Raw genomic sequence first — 27,628 nt, forward strand, 5'->3', positions numbered from 1 at the left:
GAGTGGCCTAGTCAAAGTCCTAACCTTAATCCAATTGAGATGCTGTGGCATGACTTTAAAAAGGTGTCTCATGTTTGGAAACCCTCCAATGTGGCTGAATTACAACAATTTTGCAAAGATGAATGGGCCAAAATTCCTACAAAGTGTTGTAATAGACTCATTGCAAAGTTATTTTGATTGCAGTTGGCTCAACCAGATATTAGGTTTAGGGGTAATCACTTTTTCACACAGGGTCCTTCATTGAAAAACTGCATTTTCTGTTTACTTGTGATCTTATCTTTGTCTAATATTTAAATTCGTTTTGTGATTTGAAACAGTTAAGTGTGACAAACATGCAAAAGAATAAGAAATCAGGAAGGGGACAAACACTTTTTCACACTAATGTATACATATATATATGGAGGCAGTAACCTACAATGAGAACAGGGTGGGAAAAGTGAACAACGGAGAACGAGCTCAGGGTGGGAGCAACAAAGAATGAAAATAATATAGTAGAACACTCGAAGGCTATACACAAAATGACTGCTCCCATAATGACATGGCTGCTCACTAAATTAAGCCTATATCTATTAATCTAACTGTTCTGAAACAAAGAACCGAAGGCATTGGATACATGAAAAGTGTTAAAACCAATACAGATCAATAAGTCTTTCTGCATAATTCTCTCTGTATTGGGATTAAATAGACAAACAAGAATAGGGTATGCGTATGTCAGTTCTTTATTACTTGGATTAAAGCATTTTTTACCTGCATCCTTTTGTGTCCCACTCCTGTCATTCACTTTTATTTTATTTGACCTGGCTTCACTGAAATCATGGTTATTCAAAATGATACACCGTCCATGAGGGATTTTTTCCAGATTGTATGTTTCCAGTAGCTGCAATAAGAAATACTTTATATGTTGAACAATTGTCTAAATACTTAAAAAAATGTTAATCAATTACAAGATGTTCAGCAAATTTTGTAACAAAACAGAATTGTAGCCCAATGGAAAAAGGCAAAGATGGTGTATCTTAGATTTTAACATAACTGATCCATTTGTTCTGCTGGAAGGTAACCCTCCATCTTCAAATCAAACTTGGCTGCCATATATGAAAGAGGTTCAGACAACTTTTATTTTTCAGTCAAATGATCCAGAGTTTTCAGTTTTCCCCAAAGACGGTAAATACCATCAACAGGTAGGCAGGCAGCTCCTTCCCCTTAGGAGCTCAATCACAACAAACAAGTGCCCTTCCACAGTGATATTACTGATTTTGCTCCAAAGCCCAAGTGTCACGGGTGTGTCAGATGTGACAGACAGTCACCCTGCAGTTGGTTGCAGAAGATCTCTTCATTTGACATTACAGACACCTTCTTATATCTGTCTCACTCTAGGACCCAGGGGCTACCTTCCTCTTGCTAATTGACACCCAGGCCTGGGTGTTAAATACTTTCTGTTTGCTACAGGGAGGTGCCGGTGATATTTACATGTTCCTTTGTGAAGGCTTGGAGCTATTGCAGTCTGCTCTGCTTACTTCCTCTCAGGTGCTAGGAGGACGTGTGGTGTAATCTCTCTGAAGTCGGCTCAAGCTAAGTTACTTTCCCCCGTGTTTGTCTCCCTTGTTGTCTTCAGTTGTTAGTGGGGACTGACTAGTGCTTACCCCCCTTCCCTATCCAGGGCCAAGCTCTAGGGAAATACAGGATTTAGGTTCCTGTGCAGCGATTGATGAGGAACCAATATAGGGACGATAGGGGAGACAGGATGATATCAGATCAGCCTAGGAGGTCTCCACTCTCCTTTTCCCTAGTGTCTGGGCTCCCTTTCCCTCTTCCCTTCATGTAGCCCTTAGTCTTTCCCACACCTTGCATGACACCAAGTTTATGCTTCTATTAAAAGCTTTGAATCACAAGAAAACATGAAAGGGTAAGGCTAGCTATACATATTAGATACTCTAATACACATGGTTATATGGCTTAGCCAACCTGCATATTATATGAATAGGGAGAGAAAAAAGACACTGTCCAACATCTCTTATCTACCCTCAAAACAAAAGAGTTGGTCATGTTGAAATCCAACTGCCTGATTCTTCATAGCCTTAACATATGCCAGGAGGCCCCCATACAGGACGACATTGATTGACATGAATCTAATGTGTATGGTCAGCTTAAAGAGGATGCCTAGGGATGTCTAAAAACATAGAAAATAACAAAAAATACCAATCCTCACCCTCCCCAGGACAGGCAGCAGCAGTGATCTCATGACTATAGCACAACAGCTGCAAATGGAGCTTATAGTTTTCGCTTTTTAGTAGTGTTGATTTATGTAAAAGCCACATTTTTGTTTACATAAAAATATTTACCACTTTTCAAGGCAAAATAGGGATACAAAGCTGAACTTTCTGATGATTTTATTGATTTAATGGTGACCAATACTAATCTCTATGTCTAATAGTTATGTCCCAAATCTCTTTTTTTTATAAACAATACAAATAAACTGCCATAGATATAGTATAGATGGATAAATGGTCTTTCTACTGAAGAATGCTGAAATTAAGGAGCATGGATATGTACCGAACATATCCTGCCACACAGTCATGGCCAGGTGACATTTTGAAGACTTTCTTAAAGAAGCACTCCTCCCATCAAAATTTTTATCCTCTTCATATATTGCAATCATCACATCATATAACAGTGTGTTCTTACAATTGCTCACTTTGCCTCTCTACCCAGTTAATTCTTCTCTTTTCCATTAGGTCTATGACATCACGTGATTAAAAACTGACTAGCTGAATCCTTCTAAGCTCTATGTAGAAACAGGAGATCAATTTTCCCTGCATGAGTCATGAGTCACTGCAAAATTCCCTGGCGGGGGGAGGAGGGAGCAGATGGGTCAGGAGTTGAAGAGGGGAATGATAGATGCTGGAACAAGAGACTTCCTGTTTCTACATAAAGCAGAGAAAATAGACAAATTAGCTGGGTAGAAAGGTAAAATGAGCAATTGTAAGTGCATAGTGCTATATAACATAATGATTGCAAAATATGAAAAGAATAAAAACTTTGATGGGAGGAGTGCGTCTTTAAGGTGCCTTTGCACCTGTTATATACAAGTCAACTGGTGGTTGTTTATGGGCTTCTTTACGCAAGTCAATCAGAATTCTATGCGAACAAGTGTTCTGTTCGCACAGTCTATTATCTTTGTCATTAACAGATCTCCTGTTTACACATTTTGAAGGTTTATTCTCTAGTTCTTTAAAGGTTAAAATTGCAATGTGAATATAAAAACAAGCAACTTTGCTTGTTATTAAAAATCCTTTCCATTCTCAGGAATAGAGAGATTTTTAATTTTAGAGTATGTGCACATGTCGTCATTGAGGTTTCTTAACCCTAAAGCGATTAAAAGAAGTGACAAAGGACTGAACATGTGCACAGTAATAATTTTGATATTGCTGTGCACTATGTTAATGTTTTTGCTGCGTTTTTTCAGGAAGATTCCAGACAGAATCCACCTGAAAAAGATGTTGTGTGCACAGTCTTATTGTTTACTACTCGCTGTCAAGGTTACCAACCACCTATATAGTCTCTCAGCAATGGCCAGCCTCATCTGCAAAGAGCACAGTGCTTTCAAAATTTTCAGCACAGCTTGTAAATACTACTCTGAAGCTGGCCAAATTTCAGCAACATAGGGTTTTGTAGCCTTTGCTCTATCACTTTCAAAGCACACACTAACCTAAGGTCCCCATACATATTAGATTAAAGTTGATGAAAATGAACAATTTCTATTGAAGCAATCAGGTGAAAATGAATGATCGTTTTTTACTGATAAAACCACAGACTGTCATAGATTTAAATTAAGTCTTCTGGCAACCACCCCCTCCATGAATTGGTAGGTTTCTGAGTGGTTGCTCCATCAGTACTTTGCACCTGTGCTGCCCCTGCTTTTATCATGGGGGTCTCCAGCATCCTGCTAGTACATTGGGAATCTGACCTGGAGTTGGTAACGCTTTGTTTTTCTGTGATTTTTTTTTAATTTTATGACCTATGTGAGTTGTTTTTGAACTTAGTGTAAGACTCACAAGTATGAGGACCTTGACGTGTCTTGCGAGCTTGCGCATTTTGGCCAAAATATTGACCAATACTTCATGTATTTTATACATCATTTTTCATCTTTTTATTACACATATTTCCATATTTTGCAGGATGCTGCCAGTCCCTTTATTGTTGGTTGGGTGAATTGGGGGGTCTGTCTTGTGGAGTGCACTTATATAATGCTAGGCAGTCTGCCTGATCTAATGGTATGGATGTCATCAATAGGCTGTAAGCCAGACACTGTGCATGACACGCATCTGTCTGACTGGCGTCCTATGCAAGCTTCATCTGTGCGCATTTTTAATACTAGGCAGCCACCTCTTCCATGAATTGGTAGGTGTGTGAATGGTTGCTCCATCAGAATTTTGCACCTGTGCTGTCCCCGCCTTTATCATGGAGGTCTGCTGCATCCTGCTAGTGCATTGGTAATCTGCCAGTTATTGTGCATTATACACTGCTTCAATACAATTGATGAAACCGTTACAGACATAAACGGTTTATCTTATCATTAAAAATTATAAAAAGAATAAATGATAATTTGTATATTGGTGAGCTCCAGCCACTAGAATCCCCACCGTTTTCCAGAACAGGGGCATCAAAATGCCTGTTATTAGAACAGTGGCTCCCTTAGCTCTCTATGGGACTGCAGAAATGACCCTAGTTGAGTGCTCATATAGTGACACATCAGATTAGAAAAATGTGATTGTGTTTTGAATCCAAAAGTAGGCTGCGTCTTTAAGAGAATCACGTCTTTTTCAGGTGGATTCCCCCTGCAATACGTCTAAAAAAGCACCGCAAAACCAATGCAAGATTGAACAAGTTCGGTGCCTGTGTTCCATCTCATGTCACTTTTTTTAACTGCTTCAGGGTGTGGAAACTGTGATGCAGTTAATAGAAGTAACATGTTCATTCTCCAGGCAGCTTCGCTTTGAAGCTGCCCACTCTTCATAGTTGAAAGTGCAGGGAAATGACAATGGCAGCAGGAATATATACCATATTTTTCGGACCATAAGAAAGAAGGAAAATGGGGGGTGCGTCTTATGGTCCGACCGCTACTTTACTGGATAGTTGCAGTGGCGGTGGAGTGGGATCGCAGGGCCCTCCATGCCCTCCCTCCTTCAGGAACGCGGTGGTGGTGGCAGCAGCAGAAGAAGAGGTGAGATGATGTCCTGGGCCTGGCTGGGGCCGGGACCTGTGCCTGGCCGGGGCTGGTGTCGGGCTGTGAGCGGCGTCGGGCGGTGAAGAAGAGCGGCCGAGCAGCCTGCACGGCTTTCCGGTGTGCGCGACCATCTTCCTGAGGCCATGGTCTACAGGAAAATGGCCGCTCGAGACGGAGCATGCGCAGACCGGGAGCATCTGGCGGCCATTTTCCTGTAGATTATTATTTATTATTATAGCGCCATTAATTCCATGGCGCTTTACATGTTTAAGTAGATCACAGCTTTAGGAAGATGGCTGCAGCCACCGGAAACCCTCGCACGCTGCTCTGCCTCACCACCCAACGCCATTCACAGCCGGGCGTCAGCCCCAGCCCGGCATAGGCCCCGGCACACCAGCCCGGCACAGGCCCCGGCCCCAGCCCAGCACAGATCCCAGCCCCAGCCAGGCACAGGAACCAGCCAGGCTAAGGGCCCTGGCCAGGCACAGGCCCCGGCCAGGCACAGGTCCCGGCCAGGCACAGGTCCCAGCCAGGCACAGGCCCCAGCCAAGCAACGACCCCAGAGCATCTCACCTCTTCTGCTGCAGCCGCCGGATTCCTGAGGGAGGGAATGGAGGGCTCTGCGATCCTGCTCCACCACCAGCTCCCCGCTGCTGGAGCACCGGCTTCTTGCATCCAGAGTCCGCAGATTTCCTCCACTTCCGCCGGCTTCCTGATTGACCCTGCCTCCTGTGACCCTCGCTCCACCACCCCCCAGGTAAGATACCGTACCTATTCAGACTATAAGATAGACCCCCATCTTATAAAGAATATTTTTTTTCCTATTTTCCACCCAAAAATTTGGGGTGCGTCTTATGGTCCGGTGCATCTTATAGTCCAAAAAATATGGTATATACAGCTTGGAAAATAAGTATTTGATACACTGTCAATTTTGCAAGTTTTCCCACCTACAAAGAATGGAGATGTCTGTAATTTTTATCATAGGTACACTTTACCTGTGAGAGACAGAATCTAAAAAGAAATAACAGAAAATCACATTGTATGATTTTTAAATAATTAAATTGCATTTTATTGCATGAAATAAGTATTTGATCACCTACCCACCAACAAGAATTCTGACTCTCACAGACCTGTTAGTTTTTCTTTAAGAAACCCTCCTACTCTGCACTCATTACCTGTATTAATTGCACCTGTTTGAACTTGTTACCTGTATAAAAGACACCTATCTACACAATCAATCAATCACACTTCATCCTCTCCACCATGCCCAAGACCAAAGAGCTGTCTAAGGACAACAGGGACAAAACTGTATACCTACACAAGGCTGGGATGGGCTACAGGACATTAGGGAAGCAGCTTGATGAGAAGGCAACAACTGTTGGCACAATTGTTAGAAAATGGAAGCAACACAAGATGACTGTCAATCTTCCTAGGTCTGGGGCTCCATGCAAGATCTTTGGGACTACAGTCTCAAACATTACCATTAGCAGCACACTACGCCGTCATGGATTAAAATCCTGCAGGACACGCAAGGTCCCACTGCTCACGCCAGTACATGTCCAGGCCCATTTTAAGTGCGCCAGTGACCATATGGATGATCCAGAGGAGGCATGGGAAAAGGTCATGTGGTCAGATGAGACCAAACTAGAACTTTTTATTATCAACTCCACTCGCTGTTTTTGGAAGAAGAAGAAGGAGTACAACCCCAAGAACACTGTCCCAACCGTGAAGCATGGTGGGGGAATCATCATACTTTGGGAGTGCTTTTCTGCAAAGGGCACAGGACGACTGCACCGTATTGAAGGGAGGATGGATGAGGTCATATATCTCAAGATTTTGGCCAACAACCTCCTTCCCTCAGTAAGAACATTGAAGATGGGTTGTGGCTGGGTCTTCCAGCATGACAGTGACCCAAAACACACAGCCAGGGCAACGAAGGAGTGGCTCTTTAGGAAGCATTTCAAGTTCCTGGAGTGGCCTATCCCGTCCCCAGACCTGAATCCAATAGAAAATCTCCGGATGGAGCTGAAACTCAACGTTGCCCAGCGACAGCCCCAAAACCTGAAAGATCTGGAGAAGATCTGTATGGAGGAGTTGGTCAAAATCCCTGCTGCAGTGTTTGCAAACTCAGTCAAGAGCTACAGGAAATGTCTGACCTCTGTAATACAAAGGTGTCTGTACCAAATATTAAGTTGTTTTTCTACTGCATCAAATACTTATTTCATGCAATAAAATGCAAATTAATTATGTAAAAATCATAGAATATGATATTCTGTTTTTTATTTTAGATTGTGTCTCTAACAGTTGAAGTGTACCTACGATAAAAATTACAGACCTCTCCATCTTTTGTAGGTGGGAAAGCTTGCAAAGTTGTATGAAATACTTATTTTCCCCACTGTTTATATATGACAGTTATAGTTTTAGTTATTTTTAGTTCCCCTGACTACTTTGAACCATTACACTTGAACTTGCTTAATCTCTTGCATAAAACTTTGCTATGCTTGCAGTGACATGTACTGTCGTCGATATGCAATAAAGCTGTACTTTCTCATTAATGCAGCTTTCCTCACAAACTGACCAACATTTAGGTCTGCTGATGGAAGATCATGTGACCACACCGGTCCATCAGTCTCCTCCAATAGAAAAGATGTGTTCCAATGTGAGGAGGTTTCAATTGTAACAGGCTGATGGGCTGATCTGGTCACATGCTCCTCCATCAGCAGACATATTATGAACATAAATGCTGGTCTTTCATTATACCCAACATGTATGGAATGGGTTCAGCTTCTAAGCCCTCTACATACAATTCCTTCTGACAAGCAGTACACCTGGTTGACCATTAGATGTCTAGAACAGTTTTGTATGTGTGGCACCCCAGGAGTCCGGTTGCCACAGTGGCATTGCCTCCCGCACAAGAGGTGATGCCATGCCTGGAAGCAAGCAGGGGTCCCCTAGTCAGGTATACTGCATGCAACACTTTCCTGGCTCCAGACCAGCAAGGGGAGCTCCTCCCCTTAGCAACTGGGATCCGGAGGCGGGGTTAGTTAGACTTAGTGAGAGGAGTTGACGTCAGGACGTTGAAGAGGAAAGACCTAGGGAGTGGAGCTGCGCGGCAGTTCACCCCTGAGGATAGGAGCACAGAAGAACCGGACACCGGAGTCCGAAGATGTGGGGCACCGAAGGCCCAGCTGCAGAAAACAGAGGGCAGGAGACTGCAGGTCTCCTGGCCCCACCAGACGCCCGGAGGCTCAGCAGCACCGCAGGGCCCAGCACCGCCACGTGGGAGCAACGCATCAGCAAGGCCCGCGCTGCCTGCCATAAGGGCGAGCACAAGGACGTTGTACTCAGGGACGAGGGCCACAGCACAGCTACAAGCAGCAGGGCCAGAGAGATTAGTGCAAAAGGGAAGGCCTACAACTTCACCTGGCGAGGTGGATTCCTTACTTGCTTCCAGGCTGCCCGGACTTCCATTTCTAGCCAGTACCCGTGTTCCGGTCTGCCTAATCACCGCAAGTAAACATAAGAGGAAACCGCCATTCAGTTGTGGACTGATTATTAACTGCGCCATCACCCCTGCACTACAACGCCCAGCATCACCTATAACATCTAGAACATTTCTGCACTGCCCTGGAGCTAAGCTCTACCTGTGGAGAGCCAAACCAACTCTGCTGCATTAAATACCAGCTTCAGAGGACCTGTGCTGCAGCGGCGGCTACCTATAGCCGCATACCACAGGTGGCGTCACGAACTGCATACATAAAAACTATAAAATCCTCTTTTTACTGACCGCCCTGGGTCACTGCCACTGTGACATCTCCCCTAGCAACGACCGGCCCGGCACCAAGTACCCCACGGCCCAGGGGGCGCGTCAACTTGGCGTCACGAACAGGATTCACGAAGCCCGGTATAACCGGGTCCTGTGTGCCATAGACTTTACTAAACGGTGTTATCACGTGGTGTGCCGCCCGCCGAGGGGAAGCAAGAAGCCCCGATCCGGAACCGCCGGGTAAGAGATCCTTCCGCCTGCAGAGCAGCATACCGGTACATCAGCAGACGCCCAGGCCCTGGCTGAGGTTCACTAGGGGAGAGGAAGATGCCCAGCATGGGAGAGGATTCAGCCGTGGGCGCGGCCGCAGCCACTGTAATGCCATATATACCAGGGGCGGCGTGGTTGCCCCAGTACTCAGGGGAGTCGCACACCCTGAACGACTTTGAGGAGAGACTGCGCAGTTTGTTTAAAGTGTACCCCCTGTCTGAGGAGCAAAAAGTCAGCATCCTCATAGGCCAGCTAATCGGTGCAGCCCAGAGAGAGGTGAAGTCCTGGCCGGGCAGGGACAAAGGCACTGTCAAGGAGATACTGGCCCGGTTGAAGGATACCTTTGACACCCGCACCGCAGCAGAAATTAAAATGAAGTTCTACGGGTGCAAACAAAGGGTGCAGGACAGTGTACGGGACTATGCTCTAAACCTGCAGGAGGCGCTGCTGGCCATTAAACAGGTGGACCCCGACAGTGTGCGAGACGAGGACAGATTGCTAACTGAGCAGTTTATTGAGGGGCTCCTGTCTGGCGCTCACAGGACACAGCTGCGCATTATGGCTCTGCAAAACCCTGATCTGGACTTTGCGCAATTTAAAGACCGAGCCATCCGGGTGCTGCGAGAACCAACCCCAGGCGGCACTGCATCCCGCCGGCATCCAGCTATCACATACCACCAGGGGGTGGCGTCCTTTCCCCCAGCACCTGTGGAGGCTGACGCGCAGACCCTAGACAATGACCCGTCTGCAGACCTACACCTTCAGGTCCAGGAGCTGATCAAGAGTGTGGCTGCGTTAACCAAAACTGTGCAGGCCATGCAAGTGTCTCCAAAGGAAAAGATCCAGCTGGCTTCCAGTCCAGATGACGTCCCGTGGCAGCGACAGAGAAGAATTCCACCGACCAGAGGGAGGAACAGCGATCGCTACGACCAGAACTGACAACCCATCTGCCGCTGCTGTCAAAAGGCGGGGCACTACGCAAGATTCTGTAATGTAAACGAGCAACCCCTGGGGCAGAGGGCCAACCCCCAGGAGTAAGGCGACCAGGCCCACAAAGCTGGCGAGACAAGTACGTGGGAGGACGACCGGTCCTACCTGTCGTGCTTGATGGCATCCCGATGAACGCACAATACTGGACTGATTCAGACATTACCTGCCGTCCAGATGAACATCTTAGTATCTATGCAAGCAATGGTCAGCCATTGCCTCTGGTGGGGTATAAAGAGGTGACCATAAAAGTTAGTAAAGTAGAATTGCCATCACAAGGAATGATTATTGTTGATATTGATCTCCGAGAAAGTCACCCTATGATAACCTTAGGCACCAATGTCATAGAAAATTGTCTTGGAGAAATTATTCTTTTGTTGCAACAGGTCGCAGAGACTGCCAGTTCCAGTCAGCAGCGGGTTCTGTGGAAGGAAATCAGAGCCCTGATGAAAAGACAACAGGTAGAGCTGTCTGGTGGAGAAGTCGGCAGTGTCAGGATGAGAGATCCATTCCCCATTGCAATGCCCCCTAGGAGTGAAATGATAATATAGTGTCGGGCAGCAATAGGTCTCAGGGGTCAAGATTATCAGGCCCTGGTAGAACCCGTGTACTCTGACAGCAGGCCCACCATCTTGACAGCCAGGGGGGTAGTCGATGTCTGCAAGGGGAGAGTACTGATACGCATCCTGAATTGTGGGGAGAAAGAGGTCCATTTACCCCAGTATGCTACCCTTGCTAAGCTGTTCACTGTCAGTAACAACGCAATGGAGGCAGTGGAACCCTTGCCTCCGTCCAAACCGGCGGAGGATAATGGCTCCAAGGGGCAGATGGAGGATTGGTGTCAGAAGCTACAAGAGGGCACTGACTCCACCCCTTTGCACCAAAAGCATGGAGTATACCGGGTGGTCCAAGAATATGAGCGAGTCTTCAGCAAACACCCACTAGACTTTGGGCAGGTAAAAGGGGTTCAACATCATATCCCTACAGGAGATCATCGCCCATTAAAGAGAGGTACCGGCCTGTACCCCCAGCTCACTATCAATGTGCCAAAAGAATGTTACGGGAGATGAAGGAGGCTAGGGTGATCAGAGATAGTTGTAGCCCCTGGGCAGCTCCATTAGTTCTCGTTAGAAAGAAAGATGGTACAATGAGAATGTGTGTTGATTACAGGCAGATTAACCGCATTACGCAGGACGCCTACCCATTACCCAGAATTGAGGAATCATTATCAGCATTGAGATCAGCTAACTATTTCTCCACTTCGGATCTTACCAGTGGGTATTGGCAGGTTCCTGTGGCAGAGGCGGACCAAGAAAAGACCGCGTTTACAACACTAATGGGCCTCAGCGAGTTCAACTGCATGCCATTCGGGCTCTGCAACGCCCCAGGAACCTTCCAGAGGTTAATGGAGTGTTGCCTAGGACACAAAAACTTCGAAACCGTCCTGCTGTGCCTAGATGATGAAATTGTCTACTCAAAGACATATGAAGACCACCTGGAGCACCTGGCCGAGGTGTTCGAAGCCCTATCTGGTTATGGCCTGAAGGTAAAGCCGTCCAAGTGCCACCTGTTGAAGCCCAAGGTGCAGTACCTAGGTCATGTGGTAAGCGCCGAAGGTGTAGCACCAGACCCAGAAAAAGTCACCGTGATCAAGGACTGGCCAAGACCCTCCACTATCAAGGAAGTGCGGCAGTTCCTCGGGCTGGTGGGCTACTACAGGAGATTCATCAAGGGTTTCACAAAGATAGCGGTACCCATGCAGGACCTCTTAGTGGGTCAGTCCAAGAAGGCCAAGAACCCAAAACCTCCGTTCAAATGGGGTAAACCAGAAGACGAATCTTTCACTCAAATGAAATTGGCTCTTACTGGGAGGAAGTCCTGGCCTACCCCGACTATGGCCAACCCTTTATACTTCATACTGATGCCAGCAATGTGGGATTAGGAGCAGTGCTGTCCCAGGTACAGCAAGGCAGAGAGAGTGATTGCCTACGCCAGCAGGAAGCTCTGACCCACGGAAAGGAACCCCGACAACTATAGTTCCTTCAAGTTGGAGTTTTTAGCCATAGTCTGGGCTGTAACAGAGCGCTTCAAACATTACCTCACCTCCTCCAGATTTACAGTCTTCACGGACAACAACCCGCTGACGCACCTGGAGACTGCGAAGCTTGGTGCCCTAGAGCAACGATGGATGGCCAGACTGTCTAACTACGAGTTTACCATCAAGTATCGGGCGGGGCATAAAAACACTAATGCTGATGCGCTGTCCAGGATGCCCAACTTGCAAGATGGGGGAGAAGACCCGGAAGATCTGGAGGAGATAGAGCTACCTGCTTTCTATCGTCTCGGGTGACCCAGTGCTCCCACTGTGTGAGGGACAAGCGCTCCACCAGCAGAGAGGCCACGTTCAACCCATTGCCCCATCATGGATGGGCAGAGATGCAGGATAGCGACACAGCTGTCCGCCTGGTAAAGGAGTTGCTGACACAAGCTGACTCGGACCCTGATCCAGATGCTCCACAGGAGACCCAACAGTTGTGGAAGGAGAAGGGCAAACTGTTCATCTACGAGAGAAAGCTGTGTCGAAGAAGTATCAACTCCTGGACACATGAACTGGTCTGGCAGGTGGTAGTCCCAAGGCGGGATGCGCCAATGGTCTTAGAAGCTTACCACGATGGAGCAGGACACTTCGGGTGGAAGAAATTGGAAGTCCTGCTACGTGAGCTATTCTACTGGGTTGGCATGAGGAAAGCAATCGAGAGATGGTGTCGAGAATGTTGTCCATGCAACCTGAGACGGAAAGACTGTGATAGCCAGAGGGCTCCCCTGAAGCCCATAATCACCAAACAACCACTTGAACTGGTAGCCTTGGACCACGTGAAGCTAGCCCCAAGCCGGTCAGGCTATGTCTACACTCTCACCATAGTAGACCACTACTCCAGGTTCTTGGTAGTAGTGCCAGTGAAAGACCAGATGGCTCAGACGGCAGCCAAAGCGTTCCAACAGCACTTTTGTCGCCCGCACGGTTACCCTGAACGGGTGCTTACCGACCAAGGTCCAGCCTTTGAAGCAGAGGTGTTCCAGGAATTCTGTAACTTGTATGGCTGCAAGAAAATCAGGACGACGCCGTATCATCCCCAGACCAACGGGTTGTGCGAGAAGATAAACCAGGTGGTGATAGACCTGTTGAAGATGTTGCCCCTTGAAGAACTTAGCCTGTGGCCAGAGAAGTTACCAGATTTGGTGGACCTATATAACCACATCCCGGTGAACTCCACCAACTGTACACCCGCTTACCTGATGAGAGCAAGACCTGGCAAGCTACCCATTGACTTAGACATGGGAGTATTAACACCAGAGACAACATCACCAGATGCAGATTGGGATAAAGAACGGCAGCAACAATACCGCAAGGTGCAAGAATGTGTGGAGAGAAGTTTGTCCCAGGCGAGACAGAAGCAAGTGAAAACTTACAATCAGCACGCACCTGCAGTTCCCTTGTCACCTGGAGAACAAGTACTCAAAAGGAAGAGACGAGTCCACAAATTGCATGACCAGTGGGAGGTTGAGCCATACACTGTCCTACCTTCGAATTACGATAACACCAAATTGAGCCTCATCAGTAAGGATGGAGGAGAAACTTCAGCGGCAGTCTCAAGAGATCACTTGAAGATATGTCCTGAACAGTTGAAACACACAGAAGAAGATCAAGGCAGCCCTCGGCCCACAGAAAAAGTGGAGGAGACGGTCCAGAAAGTCCTCGGAGTATTTCCCCGGTTTTGGACGCAGGTGAACAAAGCGATTGTGGTACCGGTCCTGACCTTTCTCCAAGCGGCCTCACCGGAAGCTGCAGAGGCTCCGGAACATCTGGAAGACCAGTCGGCCCCAGAGACAGATGCTTCATCAGCAGCAGATCAGGAGAAACTACCCTCTGCTAGCACTGAACCTGTCGTGCCCAGGGTGAGTCAAAGAATTCGTAGGAGATTACCCAGCCTACCGGTGTTACCTCAGACTATCCGTAGTGTAGTTCACACTGAACCCACCACGCCAGGGGTAGACACTAGGGACCAGGGTAGGTCAGTGACAACAAATGTACTACGTAGATCGACCCGGAGTACTAAAGGTCAGCTCCCTGCCCGCTGGAGGAACTAAAGTGTAAGAGAACTAAAGAGTATGTTATAAATAGTTGCAATCGTTAAATAATAATGCTAGATATATATATATTTGTTACATTTATGGACAATTGGACCACCGGACTAGGTGTGGTCAGGACAATATTGAAAATAGTTACTAATTGGCCTAGAAAATAAACCGCAGGCGTGACTGAAGACCAGGTCCACTGAAAGAGTGCCCTGAAGCCACTCCCAGGGACGATACACAAAGTGGGTTGATGCAGTTCCCACCAGCCAAATTTCAGTTACCCGGATTGTGGTGTAAAGACTAAGCGCCAAAATGACTGTTTTCAATTCTAGTTTGGTTTTTGTAATTTTTAACTTTGTACACTGTTTGTAATGTGAATTGTTATTGTTAATTTTAAAAAGGTATCCTCAGTCCGGGAGTACTGAAGTTAACTAGGGGGGAATGTGGCACCCAAGGAGTCCGGTTTCCACAGTGGCATTGCCTCCCTCACAAGAGTTGATGCCATGCCTGGAAGCAAGCAGGGGTCCCCTAGTCAGGTATACTAGCATGCAACACTTTCCTGGCTCCAGACCAGCAAGGGGAGCTCCTCCCCTTAGCAACTGGGATCCAGAGGCGGGGTTAGTTAGACTTACTGAGAGGAGTTGAAGTCAGGATGTTGAAGAGGAAAGACCTAGGGAGTGGAGCTGCGCGGCAGTTCACCCCTGAGGATAGGAGCACGGAAGAACCGGACACTGGAGTCCGAGGTTGTGGGGCCCCGAAGGCCCAGCAGCAGAAACCGGAGGGCAGGAGACTGCAGGTCTCCTGGCCCCACCAGACGCCCGGAGCCTCAGCAGCACCGCAGGGCCCAGCACCGCCACGTGGGAGCGACGCATCAGCAAGGCCCGAGCTGCCTGCCATAAGGGTGAGCACAAGGACGTTGTACTCAGGGACAAGGGCCACAGCACAGCTACAAGCAGCAGGGCCAGAGAGATTAGTGCAAAAGGGAAGGCCTACAACTTCACCTAGCGAGGTGGATTCCTTACTTGCTTTCAGGCTGCCCGAACTTCCATTTCTAGCCAGTACCCGTGTTCCTGTCTGCCTAATCACCGCAAGTAAACATAAGAGGAAACCGCCATTGAGTTGTGGACTGATTATTAACTGCGCCATCACCCCTGCACTACAACGCCCAGCATCACCTATAACATCTACAACATTTCTGCACTGCCCTGGAGCTAAGCTCTACCTGTGGAGAGCCAAACCAACTCTGCTGCATTAAATACCAGCCTCAGAGGACTTGTGCTGCAGCGGCGGCTACCTATAGCCGCATACCACAGGTGGCGTCACGAACTGCATATATAAAAACTATAAAATCCCCTTTTTACTGACCGCCCTGGGTCACCGCCACTGTGACATCTCCCCTAGCAACGACCGGCCTGGCACCGAGTACCCCACGGCCCAGGGGGCGCGTCATATGCCCTAAATGAATAGTGTAAGCAGTTTTTTAAAAGGGAGACTATATCAGTAAAAGATCTATTGTTTAAAACAAGTTTGTGTATGAAATGTATTTTTAGCATTCTTGGCATTGTGTTTTTTTTTTACATTTTACAATCTGTATTAAAAAAAAAAATTAGAAATCTTGTAATTTTCTGTTTTTTTTAGACTCTTAACTTCCTATTGTTTCAGGAAACAACACATGCACATAGCCACAATAATTAGACTCCGACCCTTTCTTTTCTATTGAAGCATCTAATGAACATTTGCAAAGATCATTATGAAGGCAGGAGAACGTCAGCTGTGACATCACCTATTGTGATTGGTGGATCCTGTGTATAGGGTAGTGAACTGTCACTGTAATTCTGCCTCTGATGATAAGTAGCTTTGCTGAAAACTCTTATTGAAAGTTTAGGAAGGTCCAAAACAGCCCCAGTGGCCAGTGGAAAAATTTCAAGACTACTATTTTATTTTTAATAAAATTCATAATATGTAAACAAAAATAATTGCCAATATTAAAAAAAATACATGTGGCACAAAAACCTGTTATAAACAATAGATCATTTTACGACAACAGCTTCCTTTTAAAGTGAGGAATTGATAAAGAAAGTATATCACAAAGTTGTATAACTTTGAATTATAGAAAGCATAATCTATATTTGCTAAAATAATACTCCCTATAATAATCAGGACAGAATATTTCTTTAAAGCGTAAATGTGCTTCAAGCAACTTTTCAGAATAAGCTGTCCTATGTGTAAGTACTTGAGGAATAACACTATTTTGTCCATTATGTGAGTTATATCCTGTATTCTCACCTGTGTTCTCTCTATGCTTCATCTGTAGCTTGCAATCCACTTGTAGCTGGGGGGGAGGAGAAACAGCACAAAGAGGGGGATCCTTGCTCTTCATTCACTTTTTTAGCTCAAAGTCACAAGCTGCAGCAACTAGTGATGGGCTGTTTTTGGTGATCTGGCACTTCTGGCTCCGCTCACCATAAAGAGATGGCTCTTTTGGATCCTAAATGGATCCCTATTAAATATGTGTTCATCACAGGTGAACACATATTTAAGATGACGTAGATGGCGCTGAAACTCTGCCCACTCATGGCTGAAACTCTGCCCACGCGCAGTTAGCCAATTAAATTGAATAGTGGGTGGAGTTTGGTTCAAGTGGGCGGAGTTAAGACAGCTGAACACTGCAATTTTACACCCAGTGAAAACCATTCATTGAAGTTAGTGGCTCTCACTGGGATGCCAGCTCCTATCATTCACAGCAGGGAGCCGACTCTTTGTGTCAGATCGTTCACAACTGACAAATCACTAGCAGCAACATGGAGGACATTATACAGCAGAGCTGGGCTGTCTTTATCTGAATCAACCTCTGATGTTGGGGTAAAACACTTGTTATAGAGCTCTGCATGATATTTTTCTGCCTGCCTCTGATCCCTTTCCTGCTCCTCACTCCCCTCTCCATCCCCTATGAAGCAAGATGAACTTGAGCTGCTTTTTCACAATGGCTGGTGAGTTCAAGAGGTGGGGGGGGGGGTAAGAAGTCTCTATAAGTGTGTAAAGAAGCCGCTTTCTCGGATAAGATACATTAAAAAAGTTTCTTAGGCTGCGTGCCCACGATGCGTTTTTCATGCATCAAAAACGCATGGTAATCTGCACCCCATGGTCCCCAATGGCATTCTGCAATGTCAATGCACATGCTGCGGATTTTTCCGCAGCGTTTCTGCGCGCAAATAAATCCGCAGCATGTTCATTAATTTTGCGGAAGCGCAGCGGAATGGCCGCCATTGACTTGCATTGAGACGCACGATTATATGCGTCTCTATGTGCGGATGGTACCCAGGTCTGGTGGAGAGAAGACTCTCATCCAGACCTGGGTACCATTGTACCTGTGAAAAAAAGAATAAAATAATAAAGAAAGTTTATATTCACCTGTCCGGCGGCCCCTGCAGCTCTTATCTTCCAGGACCTGAGATGACGTCGCGGTCATGTGACCGCAGGCTGTCTCGCGATGTGCCGGCAACCCGGAAGAAGCCAGGACGAGCACGACAGCACACGCCGGGGCATCGGAGGTAGGTATAGCTTTTATTTTTTTATTTTTACGGTCACGCTATATAAATCCATGCCTTTTGCATGGATTTATATAGTGTGACCTAGTTGTCAAGCACTTTCCAAGTGATGCTATCGCCTGGAAAGTGCTTGTCAGTCCGCATGCGGAAACACATGCGTTAACGCATGTGGCTACGCATGTGAATCCGCATGTATTCCGCATGTATTCTGCAGGAAAAACGCATGCACAATCTGCATGCGTTTTTTCTGCCAGGGAGATGCAGAAATGCTGCAGAAATTTTCTGCTTCATTTCTGCATCGTGGGCACATAGCCTCAGAATCACCTGTATTATTGACTTATGCAGTTAGTTGAAAGTAAAATTCTGTTTTAAATGTTGAATAGGAAAAGTATTATGAAAAACATAGTTTCTTACGTTATTTTGTAATGAAGGTTCATTTGATGTATCGGGTTGGATGCTGCCTACATTTACTTCAGCACCTGGCACTTCTACAAGAGAAAACATTATTAGATAAGTGCGTAACTGTCTGGTTCTTCGGACATAAATTAAGCATGACCCCTTTCTCTAATACTCCTGGCAAGTAATTGTTTAAAACCTGTTTCCCTTGAACACCTTTTATTGTATATGCACAGAGGTTTTTTGCAGATTTTTTTTTTAGTAGGTCTGCTTGAAGTAAAATTCGAAAATTACTAAGAAAAAAAAATGCTTGAAAGACTCATCCTGTTGATTTCTGTTGAAGAATGACTTACTGTTCATATGTTTAGTCTTTTCAGCATTTTTAAATTTACTTCAGGTTTTCAAAGATGCCAACCATTTAGGGTACACTTACATGGCCATGCAAGAGAATCGGGCCGATTATGCTAATGTCATTTGGCTCAAACTCTGTCAGAGTTTCAGCCAAGTGTCTCCTTACTGTGATCCGAATCGGCATACGAAAAAAAATTGCAGATCTGCACTGCCCTATAGTATAACATTGGGCCGAGTGCTATCTGATAAAACATTGCATAGCAATCGGCCATGTTATACACTAGTGTGAGCGAGGCCTTAAAGGGAATCTGTCACAACATTTGACCTAGCCAAACTATTAATATGGGCATACAGGTTATAGACTGCTGAAAAACGTTCCTCCTGTACGTTTCATGTCAGAAGCCTTGTTGTTGAGATATCTGTTTTATCAATTTCTTCCAGGCTATGGGGAGGACGCTGTCTGGAAGATAACTCAGCCTCGAGAGATTATTTTACATGAAGGAGGAGTTACCAGTGTGAGACAAGTAAGTAACACAGGACAGGAGAAATTAATTTTGTATCCTTACATACACATTTGCTGCAGCTCTCATGACTCTGCTGTATTGTAACAATATTACACCCCGTCTACCTGTGAGATGGAAGCAGAGAGGAACCTGCAAATGTGTCGGGTATAATCACACACAGCTCTGAGATCAGGAGAGCAGAGAGCGGCCATCACACATCACACTGTTAACTCCCCCTTCATGTATAATAATCTCTATAATAATGTGCTGTCCGCCTGCCGAAATCGGCCGGCCGGCACCCGGCAACCGGGAGTTTTCTTATTGATTAATTTTGATCACTGTGATAGACCCTATCCCTCCCTCTCCCCCTCACGTGTCACCCCCTTAGTCAGATTATTTTTTTATTTTTATTTCTTTCATTCTTTGCAGTTAGGGTTAGGTTTGGGCTTAGGGTTAGGGTGCAGAGTTAAAGTTTTTTCAAAAATTAGAAAAAAAATGATGACGATATGACGACTAGTGATGAGCGCAAATGCTCGCTCCACAAGTTTGCATCGGGTGCTCAGGTATGCACCGAGTATCGCGGGTGCTCGAGTGACATGCTCGAGTCTCCGTCCCTCATGTTTTTAGCTGTTAGCAAAAAAACATGCAGGGGTAAATATAAATATATGCCACTCATATCGACCAAATTTTATATGTCACGAAAAAACAATCTCAAAATCAGTGGGATCCGTTGAAGTGTTCCAGAGTTATTACCTTATAAAGTTACAATGGTCAGAATTGTAAAATTTGGCCTGGTCATAAAGGTCAAAATTAGCTCCGTCTCTAAGGGGTTAAAAGAATTGACCTGATCATTTATCAGGCTTTTTCTGCTATGAAGCTGCTCCATACTTTATAATAGAAAAGGACAGAAAACGTTAACAAGATACTTCAGGAGTTGTTAACAAAAAGAAAAATTTCCTGCAGCGGTTTCTGTTTGAAAAACTCAGCGTTTTTGACCACCTCAGAAAAAACTCCATGCTCAATCTCCCCGGCTCCTCGGCATCAGGGAGGATATTATTTTCTGCTACAGGGCTAAAAAATTAACCACTTTATGCTTGTATAACGTGCAGACGTTTTTTGTTTTGTTTTTTCACTAAAACTTTCCCCTAAAAAATTCATAAATATGTGTAAAACTTATAACAATGAAGCCACGCACACATCTGAGCTTTGATCAAAAAAATACATTCATTGCCATGAAAATAAATCATAATTATTTCTAACCTGAAAATATGGCAGTTTTTTCAATAATAAATATGCCTCAATTTCTGAATATCAGGGTTGTCTCAATATATACATACCTTGAATAGCCATTTTCTGAAAGTTAGCATCTAGATCCAGTCTTTGATTATCTGTAATATGTGAAAAGTAAAATCACTCATAAAACACTGGCATTCACAAAGGATTTTACTGTACATCATATTAAAGTAATATTTGATTTTTAGACATGCGACATAATGTCTGGTAAATACAGATCCCACCTCAGGGATCCACACCAATCCCCAAATCAAGGGTCCCTAAGCCCAGTTCTATCTGGTGAGAAGACCATTGACCACAGCATCAATGCGGAGGATGTGTGGCACCCCAGGGGTCTGGTTTCCACAGTAATAGCAATATTACGTCTGTGAGCAGGTGGGAGGTCTCCTGGGCAGGAATCCTAAGCATGCCACACCTCCTGCCCAGTTCTGGGAGGGGAAGAACTTCCCCTACATAAACTGGGGCTGAGGCAGGGTTAAGAGAGAGGAGTTCCAGACAGAGACGGAGTCTGGTCTGGACACGCAGAAACAGGGACAGAGAGACATCAGGAGCTCTGTAGGAGCCAAGGAGAAGCGCCAGGGGCTGGAGCTGTGCAGAGCTCGCCCTGGGAGAAGGTACTACAACCGGACACAGGAGTCCGAGGCTGTGGGGACTAAGATATACCCAGCAGCAGAATCCATCCGGCAGGGGATTCCAGGTCCTCTGGCCATAAAAGCCCGGAGGCTCAGTCACAACGAAGGGACCAGCACCGCCATCCCGGAGCGGAGGCTAACAGGAGGCCCCAGGTCACCAGCCATACGGGTGAGCACCACACGGTATACCCAGGGACGTGGGCTACTTGTAACCGCCGAAAGCACGGTAGCCAGGAAGGGTACAGACTAACGGGAAGGCCTACAACTCCACCTGGCCAGGGGAACTCCGGCTTACTCGCAGACTAACCAGGCCCCAACTACTAGCCAGTACTCCCGGGGGAATTTGCCTTGTACCATCAGTAAAGACCCTGAACTGTACCCTCGCGTCTCCGTGCTTCCTTGTCACACCATTAGTGCTGGGACATCCACACCATCACTCCCAACATCAACCTCATCCTCTGCCCTGAGGCCATACCCCTCCCGTTGGGGGTTATACCATCCACGCTGCACATCCGTACCACCGGCCTCAGCGGACTGCCCTGCAGCGGCGGCTTCATAGCCGCATTCAACGGGTGGCGTAGTCGGACACTAATACCATCATACCAATAACTGCCACTTAGTTTGACCACCCTGGGCACGGACCGGGTCACCGCCACACGAAGACTACTACCCCCATCGGATCCGTCTCCGGGTATTCCCCGCGCGCACGCGCGCCGCACTACAGCACTGGCCCAGGGGGCGCGTCAGATGGATGGAGAGGTGGCTCTCCATTCACTTTTATGGGGGTCATGGAAACAGCTGAGCATGCTTCCTAGACTAACATTATGTTCACATTCCAATTAGGCCACATTCACATGTACACTATTTGGTGAGTATTTTACATCACTATTTGTAAGCCAAAACCAGGAGTGGGTGATAAATACAGAAGTGGTGACGTGTTTCTATTATACTTTTCCTCTGATTGTTCCATTCCTGGTTTTGGGTTACAAATACTGATGTAAAATACTGACCAAATACTGAACATGTGATCATGGCCTTCTATCGAGAGAAGTACCAGAAAATCTAGTTTGCACAAGACCACACTTCTGAAAATTACATACATGGCACTCTCACAGAGAATAGAGGAAAATTGAAATAGCGTGCATCATTCTGTCACCTTTTATTGGTATACAGATGATATATTGAATTTAAATGGCACAGTGTATTATAGGACTATAGTCTAGTTCTATTCTTATGTGATAATCACACATCATTTTAATTGGCAAATATTAATTAGCTGAACAAACAAGTAGAGTATGTTTATAAGCTACATAGGCTAAGTTCTTAAGATGAGCATTTTGTGCGTTTTTTACACTATTTTTAGTGCACAAACAACGCAGCGTCTCACAGCTCCAGCAAACTAGATAGGGTCTATAGAAATCTCATGCCCTCTGGGCTTTTTTTACACAAAGTAAACTCACGTATGCTGCGCTTCTGAAATCTGATACATGTCAAGTTCACTGCAGTAAATATGTATTTTATCTTTGTGAATTTTCCCTATAGAGTTGAAAGAGATAAGGAAAATCCACAGGTAAAAAACACAAATGCATTTTTAATGCATTTCCACAGCAGAAACGCACTACAAAAACGCATGTAATCCGCACATGACTTTATCAGTAAAGTTTTATCAAAGCTAAATAACAGAAAATATACAAAATAAAGCAGTTTTATTCAGAACAGTGGAGTCTATAAGTCTAATCTATAAAAACATTAAAATAGGTAACCCATTATCTAATTTTTTTAAAACAGATTTAAAGAGCAACATTGATTTATGAAATAAAAGTTTAAACGATGGTTACACTTTAACCATATATCCATGGATTGTACTTACATTGTTCGTTTTCAAATCTCTTTATTTTTTCACAGAGGTCTGTTCGATTAATGGTTTTCAAATATGAATGTAGTGTTTTCAGATCATCTTCACTTAATTTTCCTTTTTTTTCCATTTCAGAAAGAACAACCATCATGCATTTCTTTGTGATAAGACAAATGAGAAAACAGCAATTTGTTAAATTAGTTCATAAACATGTAAAGGATTTGACATTTTTGTCAACAGGTTCTTGAGACTTGAATTAAGCATGTCCTCCGAAACGCCTCTCCTACAGCAATCCAACGCTTTTTTACTGAAGCTTTGGAGTGAGTTACCCTTCCATCATTCTTATACATTACAAAGGAACTAATAAAACACTTTTACTTTTCTTCATATACAGGACTGTCTGTACTAAGCTAGTTGCAGATGAATGTAGCAAAATTTGTCAGAGTTTCATACAGAAAAATCGGACAATTTTCATATGATTTTCCTCCTTGTGTCTGTTTTTTATGTCTGTGTGACATACGTGTGACGTCCATGTTTGATCCATTTTGTAACATTTACATTAAAAAATGTACATGATCACATACAGTGTCCTAGGTTTATAGTAGAAATGTATCTGTAAAAATCGAATGCCACTCGGATGTTCTGTGTTGGATCTGATTTTTTTTAAGCACCTCTATACTTGAACGAGTGAGTCTCAACCCATTACATACAAGAAAGTAGTGCATACCGCAATTTTTGTCTCATGGACAGTCGAACTGAGAGAAAAAATGTTCATCTGAACAGCACTATTGATTAACATGAGTCAGTGTGCTATACAATCAAAAGTCGGAAACACATGTTTTGATTTATGCGGTTGTCTCCATGAGCCCTTTGGTTTAGTTACACAATGGCTAAAACCTGTTTTTGAATTGTAGAAAAATTGTGCTAGCAATTCAACATCAATTATCCCCTAAGGGAAACACTTGAGTGTATAGTTTCATTTCTAGTGTGAATAGGACTGATCTGCAGCACCAGACACAACAATTGGACAGAATTGGTGCTGTTTATTAGAACAAAAAGCAGAATCTTTTTTTTTCTAATCCTTGATAACCACGTTATTACTAGATGAAGATACAACCCACTTTAAAAACATACTGATAGAGAATTTAGATTGTGAGCCCCAACATGGACAGTGATGATAATGTCTGTAAAGCGCTGTGGAGTTATATAATTGAGTAAAATGAATAAATAAATAAACCCCAATTGCAAAAGAGTTAGGACACTGTCTAAAATGTAAAGACAACAAGAATGCAATGATTTGGAAATCTCCAATAGCCAAATTTTATTGACAACACAACATAGAACACAGATCAGGAGTTGAATATGACACATTTTTCCATTTCATTTGAATGAATTAACGCATTTCGAAATTAATGGCAACAATACATTTAGAAAAAGTTGACACAGGGTTAACAGCTTTTTTAACTGCCTTTCTCTTTCCTATTTTTTTACAACTTCTTTTTTGATGATGATTTGTTTGAGAATCCTAGTGCATGCTAGAATACTCAAAGGAAGACCCATAGTGGGCAGAGACTGTAGTCACTGCAGCAGCCTCTGCCCCCTCCCTGAAATTAAGCATCATTAGTGATGCTTGTTTCAGGCAGGGCTGTGGAGTTGGAATTGGAGTCGTGTAGTCGGAGTCAGTGTCCATTTTGGTGGAGTCGGAGTCAGAGTCGGAGTCGGTATAAAATGGACTGACTCCAACTCCTAAAATATATAATAAATTGGGTACAGTAGTTCAATGCAGTTTGTGGGGAATATTTTTTCATAAGAATTTGGGAACGTTATCAAATGTCCTATAAATGTCTGTCCTATTCCTGATCTAAGGGTCTAGACTTTTAGCTGACATGAATCTGTGCTACAGTAAATTTATCACTTAAACATGAGCCATGTATGAGGGAGCCGGAGTTGGTGTCATGGAAATTGAGGAGTCGGAGTTGTAGTCACAGTCGGAGGTTTGGCTTACCAACTCCATAGCCCTGGCTTCAGGGGTTTTGCTAGACCTTGCGCGAAGTGCACTGTGTAATTTGCACGACTACTTCTGTTGCTGACTCAAATCAGTAATAACGGGCAGAAGAGCGCGTTGTCAGAATACCCGGAGTGCAAAGACCAGCGTTGGCCCTGCAAATGATGTCACTGGTCTCTGCAACTCGCTCTCCTCCTTGTTACTGCTGATCTGAGCTGGCAGTGAGAGTGTGCTCTGTGTGCACATTGCACAGTGTACATCATGCAGGAACTAGCCCAGCCCGTAAAATAAGCATCACTGATGAAGCTTTGTTTCAGAGAGGGGACAGGAGCTGTGGCATCTACCCCTTGATGCCGCCTTGTTTGAGCATCCCAGCATGCACTTGGAATCTCAAACAAAGACTCATAAAAAAAGGTAGAAGAAGAGAAAGAAAGAAAGAAAGAAAGAAAGAAAGAAAGAAAGAAAGAAAAGCAGTTAGATAGTCAGGTGTGGGAAGAATATGGAATTTTTAATTCAAGTATATTAGAAAATAGTTCTAATTATGGCATCAAATAGATAGGGATTAAGAATGAAATTAATTTGGATTTCAAACCACCCATTTAAGTAGTTTTAATGAAACGAGTGGAGTACCATTACATATACAGTACAGACCAAAAGTTTGGACACACCTTCTCATTTAAAGATTTTTCTGCATTTTCATGACTATGAAAATTGTACATTCACACTGAAGGCATCAAAACTATGAATTAACACATGTGGAATTATATACTTAACAAAAAAGTGTGAAACAACTGAAAAAATGACTTATATTCTAGGTTCTTCAAAGTAGCCACCTTTTGCTTTGATGACTGCTTTGCACACTCTTGGCATTCTCTTGATGAGCTTCAAGAGGTGGTCACCTTAAATGGTTTTCACTTCACAGGTGTGCCCTGTCAGGTTTAATAAGTGGGATTTCTTGCCTTATAAATGGGGTTGGGACCATCAGTTGTGTTGTGCAGAAGTCTGGTGGATTCACAGCTGATAGTCCTACTGAATAGACTGTTAGAATTTGCATTATGGCAAGAAAAAAGCAGCTAAGTAAAGAAAAACGAGTGGCCATCATTACTTTAAGAAATGAAGGTCAGTCAGTGCGAAAAATTGGGAAATCTTTGAAAGTGTTCCCAAGAGCAGTTGCAAAAACCATCAAGCACTACAAAGAAACTGGCTCACATGAGGACCGCCCCAGGAAAGGAAGACCAAGAGTCACCCCTGCTTCTGAGGATAAGTTTATCCGAGTCACCAGCCTCAGAAATCGCAGGTTAACAGCAGCTCAGATTAGAGACCAGGTCAATGTCACACAGAGTTCTAGCAGCAGACACATCTCTTCAACAACTTTTAAGAGGAGACTTTGTGCAGCAGGCTTTCATGGTAAAATAGCTGCTAGGAAACCACTGCTAAGGACAGGCAACAAGCAGAAGAGACTTGTTTGGGCTAAAGAATACAAGGAATGGACATTAGACCAGTGGAAATCTGTGCTTTGGTCTGATGAGTCCAAATTTGAGATCTTTGGTTCCAACCACCGTGTCTTTGTGCGACGCAGAAAAGGTGAACGGATGGACTCTACATGCCTGCTTCCCACCGTGAAGCATGGAGGAGGAGGTGTGATGGTGTGGGGGTGCTTTGCTGGTGACACTGTTGGGGATTTATTCAAAATTGAAGGCATACTGAACCAGCATGGCTACCACAGCATCTTGCAGCGGCATGCTATTCCATCCGGTTTGCGTTTAGTTGGACCATCATTTATTTTTCAATAGGACAATGACCCCAAACACACCTCCAGGCTGTGTAAGGGCTATTTGACCAAGAAGAGGAGTGATGGGGTGCTACGCCAGATGACCTGGCCTCCACAGTCACCAGACCTGAACCCAATCGAGATGGTTTGGGGTGAGCTGGACCGCAGAGTGAAGGCAAAAGGGCCAACAAGTGCTAAGCATCGCTGGGAACTCCTTCAAGATTGTTGGAAGACCATTTCCGGTGACTACCTCTTGAAGCTCATCAAAAGAATGCCAAGAGTGTGCAAAGCAGTCATCAAAGCAAAAGGTGGCTACTTTGAAGAACCTAGAATATAAGACATATTTTCAGTTGTTTCACACTTTTTTGTTAAGTATATAATTCCACATGTGTTAATTCATAGTTTTGATGCCTTCAGTGTGAATGTACAATTTTCATAGTCATGAAAATACAGAAAAATCTTTAAATGAGAAGGCGTGTCCAAACTTTTGGTCTGTACTGTATATTAATGCCATAATGGGCAGAAATTGGGTAACAAATCATTTATTATTTTTTACTCGTATCACTCCTTGCGAAAATTACCCTTTCAGCCACTAACATCAATTTTTAGGAATTAAAAGAAAATTCACTTTAAAGCAATATTGCATGAATGTGCTCCTTCTACTTTCACAAAATATATTTATATGGGGGTTTAATATCAACTTTTTAATTTGTTATTTAGATTTTATTTGTACATGTAAAAAATGTGAATATTGACCTAACCACCAGTGGAACAAAATGTCTAAAAAAACCTTTTACAGCAAAATGGTTAGAGATAGCATTTTTTTTCTAGTGCAGGCCAGTGATTATATTACAAAGTGTAAACCTGTTACACAAGCCAGAGCTTATCTG

General features: G+C 44.5%; 1 protein-coding gene across 3 annotated transcripts in view; it reads right to left on the reverse strand.

Annotated features, from left to right (window-relative positions):
* The window catches only part of LOC141161543 (caspase-8-like), a 115,412-nt gene that overhangs the window by 59,826 nt on the left and 27,958 nt on the right, over positions 1-27,628 (reverse strand). For all 3 annotated transcript variants that reach the window (XM_073646489.1, XM_073646490.1, XM_073646491.1), the window contains 4 exons: positions 22,978-23,119; positions 20,520-20,570; positions 18,347-18,420; positions 748-877 (listed from right to left, as the gene is read on the reverse strand). In XM_073646489.1, coding sequence (XP_073502590.1) covers positions 748-877; positions 18,347-18,420; positions 20,520-20,570; positions 22,978-23,119 — 397 coding nt within the window. The remainder of the gene's footprint in view (positions 1-747; positions 878-18,346; positions 18,421-20,519; positions 20,571-22,977; positions 23,120-27,628) is intronic.

This window comes from Phyllobates terribilis, unplaced genomic scaffold, assembly GCF_046119375.1.
Source record: "Phyllobates terribilis strain yellow unplaced genomic scaffold, ASM4611937v1 Scaffold_9__5_contigs__length_417890890, whole genome shotgun sequence".
Classification (NCBI taxonomy): domain Eukaryota; kingdom Metazoa; phylum Chordata; class Amphibia; order Anura; family Dendrobatidae; genus Phyllobates; species Phyllobates terribilis.